The 9,399-nt window shown below is 41.7% G+C and overlaps 1 protein-coding gene across 3 annotated transcripts in view; it reads right to left on the reverse strand.

Moving 5' to 3' along the window:
- Nucleotides 1-9,399, reverse strand: part of AMACR (alpha-methylacyl-CoA racemase) — a 24,905-nt gene that overhangs the window by 15,247 nt on the left and 259 nt on the right. The window contains exons 1-4 of one of the 3 annotated variants that reach the window (XM_025198478.1): nucleotides 7,915-7,999; nucleotides 7,475-7,679; nucleotides 6,001-6,144; nucleotides 3,832-3,992 (exon numbers count right to left, since the gene is read on the reverse strand). In XM_025198478.1, coding sequence (XP_025054263.1) covers nucleotides 3,832-3,992; nucleotides 6,001-6,139 — 300 coding nt within the window. In that variant the 5' untranslated portion in view covers nucleotides 6,140-6,144; nucleotides 7,475-7,679; nucleotides 7,915-7,999. Of the gene's footprint in view, nucleotides 1-3,831; nucleotides 3,993-6,000; nucleotides 6,145-7,474; nucleotides 7,680-7,914; nucleotides 8,000-9,354 lie in introns of those variants that run through there. The other 2 variants (XM_025198477.1, XM_025198476.1) reach the window with 2 other exon arrangements.

Genomic DNA, 9,399 nt, shown 5'->3' on the forward strand with positions numbered 1-9,399 from the left:
CGCCACTGCCGCAGAGGGAAGAATCCGTTCTGCCCCGCTCCCCCCATCCCTGCAGCTCAGGGACCACTCTGCCCACCAGCAGCTTGCTCTCCCATCCCCGCCACTGGAGAGGCAGGTAAGGATCGGGCTTCAACACGGGTGTACATGACACGGGTGGGGGTATACTTCGCCCTAAATTGAAGCAGTGTTTTAAAAAACAAAAAAACAAAAAAAAAAACACTGCTTCAGTTTAGGGAGAATTAAACCCCCGTGTTGTGTACAAACCCCACAAGAGGCTTAAAACTCAGCCTTTCAGTACCAATTTAAATAACTAAAACTTTTAAAAGCTTCAGCACTTACCTGGCTGAGGTAGGTCTGCTTGCTTTTATAAGCAGACAACTGGAAGGAGATTAAAAGGTAAATATCTGGTTCTGGCTCTAAGTACCCTGGAAGCTAAGGATCTGGATCACTGAGTTAACCAAACTATTCTCCCACAGTTCTCACTAACTTGTGTTGTTTCTGAGGGTGCCTGTGCACGAGTGCAGAGCCTGCTCTGACTAATCCAGTCTGATTGAGCATGATAATTACTGTGCTCCAGCACCCTCCCGTGTCTCATGTATCAGCTTTGCCGCACTTCAAAAAGGCAGCAGAGGTGCTTGAATTAAAGCTCGCCAAATTAACTTTGGCTCAAGGGTCCACACCGCCATTTTGAAGCATGGGGATACTGACACAAGACACTGTGGCACTTTAATTAGAGCAGCTCTCAGAACCATGATAATTAAAGTGCTGTATCCCTCCCCACCCATGTGAAAAGTGCCCTGAGATTCTCACTGGGCATGTCTACACATTCATTAATGTGCTTTTGCTACCATGCATTAAGTTTAGTACCTCTAATATAAGGCACTAAATAAAGGTTGATTAGGCTGCCCCAATGCCCAATAGCAAAAGCAAGTGCCTGCTACTCAGGAGGCACTCGCCACTTAATGTGCAGTAGACTAATTCTACTGTGGATTAGCATATTAACTCTGTTTTTGCCATGACGCTTTAATGTGCAGTAGAATAAGCTATTGTGCATTAAAGCACACGTGTAAATGCACCCACTGGCAAGAGCAAAGAGAAATGAGAAGGAAAATTATATAGCCCAGGCCCCTGATGAATTCAGCAATACAAAGCATAGGTAGTATCTGTCTGATCATCTAATGAAAGCTGCAGGTTTGTACAGTAAAATCAGGTAAGGTAAGTATTAATTCAAGTTTAGCCTTTCAGCCATTACCCAATTTAAATATATCCTCCAATAAAATCTCGAGCTTTTACACAGTCATTACTTTTGTACTGCAGCAGAATCCTCCTTCTCTCCAACCTGAGTTCTGTGAAGAGTTAGGAGGGGAAAGGTTGAGGGGAGACGGGGCAAAGGGAGGGATGACAGATGGAATCGATTTCTGACGCTTCCCCTATAACACATTTGGAACTGACTAATCCGTACAGTTCCAAAACATCCTTAGCCACTAGGAGGTTTAAAGCCATAACCTATTTACTCTCTATCTTCTCACATAAAGAACAGCTGCATCAATAAAAAAGTTCCAAGGGTGCAATGGCATCCATTTTATCCAGTTAGGCTTCTGCTGGCAGGACTCTCAGGTCACATCTACACAAGATGCTTACTGCACAGTAACTCATTACTACTGCACAGTAGTGTCGTCGGCCACAAACCGTGATGTGATGCTACTGAGCAGCAGTAACGAGCTACTGTGCAGTGGGCATCACAACACAACCGTGCTGGGACACTATTACATAGTAATGTTGGTTACTGCCCAGTCATTTAGTACTTGATTATGCAAGTACTAAATGACTGCACAGTAACAACATGGGCATCTCATGTAGACACACTAACTGGGTAGTAACATGGCCAGCACATTCTCTAAAACAGAGATTTCAGTGGGAAGAGAAAGACAGGACTTTATAAACCATATGCTAATAAGCACATAGTGGTGATGAGGACAAACAGCACTAAAACATCAGAAGTGATGTCACATTTTAATTTTTAAACCAAATGATTACTTTTTTAAAATGGGGCTAAAGGAATATTTGTATATCTCCAAGTGAATTCCAAAAAGGTTTGGTGTCACTTGACCCAAGCATTTGTTACCTTTATGTTGACCTCATTAATGTCATGGCAAATTCTAGGATTCCACTGCATTGCCAATGCATATCAATATCTGTTAATACCAAATAGTATTTATTTGCTTCCAATACTGCTATTTAGTCTCAAAATATCTATGAAATACCGAAAAGAAAGTTTACTGAGACAAAATATGACAGAACTTGGTTGCCGAAGTACCTATTAATTTCTTCTTTCAAGCACAAACAACAAAAACCTTTAAAATCTTAAAGAACACAGAATCATGAGGGTCTCCTTTTAATATACTTTGTTTAGCACTCTCATGAAACACTGAGAAGTCTATCCCATAAGAAAAAGACCACTTTTGTTCCATTCTCATGTGTTCAATTCAGTTAGAGTCCTAGTCAATGAACAAGGATTCTGTAGCTCTCTCTAAATAGCTGTGAAATGATGACAGGAATATCAACACTATTGTTTCTCTTCCTAAAGATCACTTTGTCCTACACTCTTCCCAGTTACAGGAAATCATAAAGGTGACACTGGGTCTGACTGTACTGTATATCTATTTATAATAGTGTGTCACTACTAGTATTAGTGGAGTTATTCCCATAAACATGAATGCTTTTCAAATTGGAATCATATCTATTTATCATTTTGGCTTGCATATTCCATAGCTTTAAAAGATATTTTTCATATAAAATTCCTGAAATTATTTGTATCCTAAAAAACTTAAATCTCTATATTTTAAATTGCACCCAGACAAAACTTAGCTAAATTTGAGATCCAATAACAAATACCACAACCCCTTGTCTCTCTCAAAATTCCAAGAGGATTTGAAGACGCTTCCAACAAGAAGCTATTTCAAGGAGTCTTAACAAATGGCCAACTACTATGTGGAAGAAGGTGAAAACTTCATAAGAAGTCATTTTGAAGCTATGGAAAAAGGCTGTGAAAAGAAACCCTTTGGAAATTCTACATCTTGTCAGAATTCTTAATTAAATTCAAATGTCTTAATACAATTATGTTGGCATTGAGAGCACAAAATGAATAATTGCCTTAATTAATAGTGGTTGCCAATAATAAAAATGACAATATTATTACAGAGACATTGATTTTAACTCTAGTTAAGTTTGCTTTAAAAGATAAGGTTAAAGAAGAAGATAAGAAATGTCATAGTGCTCATCCGGAAACACTTTGAATTTCCTACCTAGTATCTTTACTTTCTTTTAATAAAACTAATTACAAGTGGTTAAAATTAACATTTGGTCAACATTTTATTCCCAGCAGTTTTTTTTAACTGATACCTTTCAAAAGACCTTGTCTATATACATATTGGAAGACAACTGAATCTTAGATAGGATAAGATAAAAAATATGTTAAGATTAAAGACTTTTTGTCACCATGCATCCTGTGAGCTGTTGGAAACATGTAAGATCTAATCCAACCCCTTTACAATATAAACTGTGCTAGTGAATATGTGCAACTAATAGTGTTAAGAGGAGATCATTTAGTGAAGGGAGAAGTGGACACTAGCATTCGTAAAAGACAGAACTCAGGTTGTAGTTTCTGGTCTTTGGCTTAAGGTAGGATGGCAGCAGCCAGGTGCAATGAGACACTTGCCAGTGAGTAAAAGTTGATGTCCTGTTAGGTTGCTTAGCTTTTCATTTCTCTAACACCCAGGCCTTCTGCGGAATTAGAGTTTGTAAAAATGATAGCTAATAAAGAAAACTCACCATACTTGCATCGATGACTTGCCCTTTGCTAGATCTGGTACGTTCATAAAGGGCCATAATAATTCCCATTGCACACAAGACCCCTCCACCAGCAAAATCAGCCAGAAGATTTAGTGGGGCATATGGATTTTCATCTTTTCTACCAAGTCTTGACAATACACCTGGACAGCAAAGGAAAAAAAATTACAAAATGAATGACTACTAGATTTTCTTTTTCCAATACTGAAATCCCCTTTTCTTGAATTTATGGCAGTAGCATAGATAAGGATAAAGACTTTTCCTTACCCCTCGGTTTCTAAACATTACTTGATTCTAGTCATACGTCAGCAAACTGCTCGTTCGTTCATAAAACTACAATATTTAAAGTTATATTAATTAATAGTTTATTATTTCATCAGATAGATTTTTCAGTACGGCTTTCAACATCCAATGAGGTTTAGGCTACTAATAAATAACACAAGATAATACTAATTGCCAACAACTGCATTAATTAAATGTCAGCATAATACTCTGTATTTATGTAGCACCTTTCAGGTAAAAACCAGTGAGTTTTACCAACATGAATTGAGACTCACAACACATAAGTGAGCTTGTTTTGTTTGTTGTTATTTTTTAATATACAATTACAAGCACTGGACAAACAGTCCATTAACTAAAAGTCTGAAGAAGGACCTCACACAAATGCATCCAAGTCAACAGCTTTGGAAAAGAAGGATAAGACAGGGGATAAAAGAAAGTGAAATAGGGTAAAGACAATACTGTCATTCCTATTCAATGCATAGAACACAGACACAGAAAAAAGATGGTTCACTTGCTACAGGTCATACAGTCAATCTAATGCGGCAATGGAAATGAAACATGTTGTCACTTTGAATCAAGTATTTCAGGCAATAGGGATCAAAGCTTCTTTATTTCCTCAATGGTACAACTGAAAAACTTTGAACATATCAGTCATCTTTCTTAGCTCTTTTATATTTAGGTACCTAGTATGCCAACATAAGCATGTCAGTTCTGATTTCTGGGATATAAAATGGGGTTTCAGGTACCTAATCACATAGATGCAAACCTGCAAACTGAGCCCCTAAATGTTACATGGAGTCAAGTAAAATCAGGTTACAGACAGGTGTTCAGTTGTAGTTGCTCCAAAGCATCTCAGCACTTTGCAGAGTGCAAGCATTCCAGCCCACTGACTAGAGAGCTACAAAGTCACCTCTAAGGCACGCTCTTAATCCATGGGGCAATAGGAGGATGCTCCTGTTTCCCCCCACACCCACAGCAGAGATGCTGCCTCCAGCTGATGCCATGTGGGCAATGGATAGGGGCAGCTCCAGGGAAAAAGCAAACCCTGGCCACCCACGGCAGAAGGTGAACACACTCTCAGCCATTACCCTTTCTATATGTGAAACAAGGGCTATGCTGTAGCTGCACCTGCTGCCCCAGGATCAGAACTCCAGTCACACATGGTGGGGAAGGGGTAGCCACCCCCGGGTAGGCAAACCACAGCTGTGCTTTTTCTGTTTATGCGTAAAAAACTGGGTTCATAGTTTGCTATGGAAAGTGCTCACAAGATCCGTTTCAGATGTTCTGCCCCTGACTACTGGAAGTCTAGAAAATAATTTGCAAACAAGGCATTTACTATTCCGATCTTTTTTTTCCAAACTGAAATTCTGACAGAATCCATTCTATGAAAAAAGGGCCAAAAATTTGAATTATAGCGTTGCTACTTGTGTCTAGTATCTTGCAATAAGCAATTACAGTAACAACAGCCAGAACCTACACAAAATAGTATTGCAGAAATCAGTACCAGGGAAAAGAAAGTGATTTTGCAGGCAGCGTGCTTTTTATTATGAAGTTCAGTAGAAGTCAAGACTGTGACACCCTTCATTAACAATGACTATCAGCAGTGATGGAGAGGGAGAGCAGCACTACATGATAGACCACGAAAGACCTGAAGGATTACCGAGGTAAGAGTCACCCAAAAGAAGGTAAAAACTACAAACACAATTATTTTAACATTTAAAAAAATACTCCACCCACAGAAAACGTAAAGAAAACCTAAAGAACATCGTAGTTGGTTATTTGAGCTGTTCAAATAGGACCTTTCTTAGAACCTGAATTCCAGATTTTAGAAAAAATAAGGTAAATTTAACGTGAAGTTTTACAACATACCTGACAAAGCCAAATAATTGATGTCATGACCTGCAGACTTGGCATATGTTCCTGTCTGACCAAATCCAGTAAGTCTAGCATAAATAAGTTCTGGATTCTCACGCAGGAGGATCTCTGGACCAAGACCAAGCTTTTCCATGACACCTTCACAAGAAGAAAAAATGTTTAATCCCAACTCACATCGTTGTTTTTAAAACAGACTCAAAAAGGTTTAATGTAAAAACTTGTAAAATGTTTTGTTGTTATTTTTAATGTATTACAATCATAGTGTGACATTCTTTCGAATACAGCTAATATGGAAAAATATGAGCCACCAATAATACACCAATTTATGCTCTATTAAATACATGTTACAGTACAAGTAAATTTAGCATCAGGATCCTTTCTTTCTCTCCAGTTTCCTCAACATTTTCCAAATGCTCAAGAACCATTCCAGCCAGCTACCTATTTTATGTACCATTGAACGTAGCCAAGCTAGAGAGACAGACAGGTCTCAAATGCCAGGCGCTGTAGCAAATGAAAGAGGAAAAGCTCTTAGCTAATGTGCTCCACTAGCAGAACCTCTAGGTCACAATTATTTCAGGATTTCTCCTTCATCAGACCATAGCACCTTGCTCGCCTGCTCAATGCAGTTCTCCTTTAGTTGTCTGCTTCAGTTACCTTTAGCCTAGTGCTCATACGAGCAAAACAACCATGGTTATTGTTCACTCGGACACTGCTTTACATGAACTGCACTAATGAACATTTGATTTTGTAAACTAAAGCTCAAGAATATTTTTTTCAGAAATCAAAAGGAATAGATGTTTGGTCCATCTGAATTTTCAGAAGTGAGCAGTTGTATAGCCTGAATCTCACTTCTCCAAAATGTGACTTTTAAAACACTAATTCTTCAAGTTGTAAACGGTGTAGAAAATGGACTTTCACCTGACACTTGTTAAACTTTAATCAAAACTCTGTCTCTTGAATTGTAGCAGTACAGCAGAAGAGTGTACTTGGAGGGGGAAAGAAAAATGCTGGACTTTTAAAACTGTTTTCATGCCTTCTTCAGTACCGCAGCTAAGAAATGGAAACCTCTTCCCAGACTGGTCCTGAAATATCATCACTGCGTCTTTACAATTTTATGTATTTGGATTACTGATTTTGTTGTTTAAATTATCATATTTCTCTCTTGAAAAATAAACCCATTAAATCTAAATCTAATATAAAATATGTTAAAGCCTATGGTTATTCTAAACTTCTAAAACATTTAAATAAAAAAAAAAAGATGACAAATCCATAAGCCTCTACCAAAAACTATGAATTACAGGCTGCACACTTTTTTACAGAAGAAAAAAAGAAACAAGGAAAAAAACCTGATTTTTGAGACAAGTTTGGTACAAAAGGTCGTGTACTCCGAATCCGTGGAGAATCTATGGGCGGAGTACAAGAGAACGGAGACTTACAGTATACCTCCTTGGCAGAAAAAAAGATGTACCTTGTCTAATATGAAGGCTTTCTGTAGTGATAAATCTTCATTTGAATGACTGTATCAGCCAAAGAGAAGGCACATTTCTGTTGAACAGTGATTCTCAACTAAGGTGCCGCAAGATCCCTTGACGGGCGCCCTGAGGCACGAGGAGATAAGGGCAGGCTCAGGCTCTCCCTGCCTGGCCCATATCCTGACCCCACAGCCTGCCACGCTGCAAGGAGATAAGCACTGTGATAAACCAGTTCGGTTTTGACCCGAAGTGCTGCTCAATTCACAAAAGTTAGAGGGACAACTTGAGCCTAAGGAGGTTGAGAACCGCTGCTTTGGAAAACAGCCCAAGTATGAATGGAAACGTCAGTTCAAATCAATGATTTCAACTGAGATTTCCCGCTTGTCTATTTAAATCCATCCACCCTGATAATTACACACAGGTATAGTGTGTGTACCTCTTTCAACTGCTCCCCACGCTAAAAATATGATTTCCACTCAGTCACAGTGAGCTCCTGGACAGGAAAAAAAAATTGCTTCATTCTGCAAAAATGAAATGTCAAGTTCAATGACTGCCTATTTTAACCACAGACCGAGGAACTTGTCCAGGGTCTGATCCAGGTGTTTGCTTAAGTCCAATCACAGGATCTAGGTTGAAGAATCTGAAAATACAAATGTGGAATATAGAAAACCAGCTACAAATAGAAACAAAATGGTTTTAATAGCTCTCATTGTTCAGCCTGAGAGAAGTTAAACAAAAAAACCCTCCCCAACAATATATTGCAAAGAGCATGCTATGTTTGCAAAGTTCAATGATAACGGACATTATTAGCGATGTGGGCTGGTTGGTTTACACAGGGCCATTTTTATGACACACTTCTGCCATCCACAAGTGGGGAACCAGGACCTGGCCTCGGGGCCCCAAGGAACAACAGTTCCTGCATCAGAGACTGCCCAGACACGCCTGTTTGATTTGCCCAAAGATCATGGGCCCATCATGGGATACGATAAAACTCTCTCAATAAGGGAGCCCACTGTGGGGACATCAACTAATTCCAGGGGACAAATAATGAGAAAACTGGAAAGGGGGAACGAAGTCACAGGTTAGTAAGAAGGGATCTGTAAGGAGACAGAGCAGAGCACGACGGCCAGCACCCACTGCCCCTGACTGAGGGAAGGGAGCCTGCGGGTGCTGCCCAGGGAAACGCTGCCCAGGCAGGAGCGGAGGTAGAAGGAAGGCAGCCCCACCCGGCCCGGGCACCTCCCAGCCAGGGCCTCCTTCCTGTCTGGTGGACAGCCGGCTTGGCCAGAGCCAGGAGGAGGTTGACCAGGAGGTGCCAGGACTTGGCGGGGCCATGGGTGGGCAGTGCAGGGACTGCTCGGCAAGAGGCTCTGGACGAGGCAGAAGAGGGGCTGCGACCTGGCGCACTCGCGGGAACGCCCTGGCACGACCCAAACGGGACTGGGACCGCTCCGGTGTGACGCAGACGGGACCGGGGAGGGCGACGCAGACATTGGGTGCTGGCTGCCACCAGGGCCCGGGACTTTGCCCCGGTCATGCCAGTGCTCCTGCTGGGACTTGAACCCAGCGGTTCCCGTCTGCAGGGTCCTGCGGACTGGTGCCGACTTGGGGCTCAAGCACCCGCTGGAAAGAGGCACAGGTGCTCGCACCCTTCACCAGCGTGGGGCTTCCCCCCGGCTCCACAGTGCCTGTAAACACCGGGGAGCTTTTAAAAATGCTTCAAGCACCTCTTCGAGACTTTCGGTGCCCCCCTCGGCGCAGGGCCGGATTTGGGGCCAAGAAGGAACCGGCCCCCCCGCCCCCATGGGCAGGCTCGTGCCCTCGCGGGGGGTGGGGCAGCGCCCCGACAGGCCCGGGCGGGCGAGGCGTTGCTCACCGTGGCGGAAGGGCTCGATGAGCACGTCGCAGGCCCGGCACAGGC

Source organism: Alligator sinensis, unplaced genomic scaffold (assembly GCF_000455745.1).
Source record: "Alligator sinensis unplaced genomic scaffold, ASM45574v1 scaffold347_1, whole genome shotgun sequence".
Classification (NCBI taxonomy): domain Eukaryota; kingdom Metazoa; phylum Chordata; order Crocodylia; family Alligatoridae; genus Alligator; species Alligator sinensis.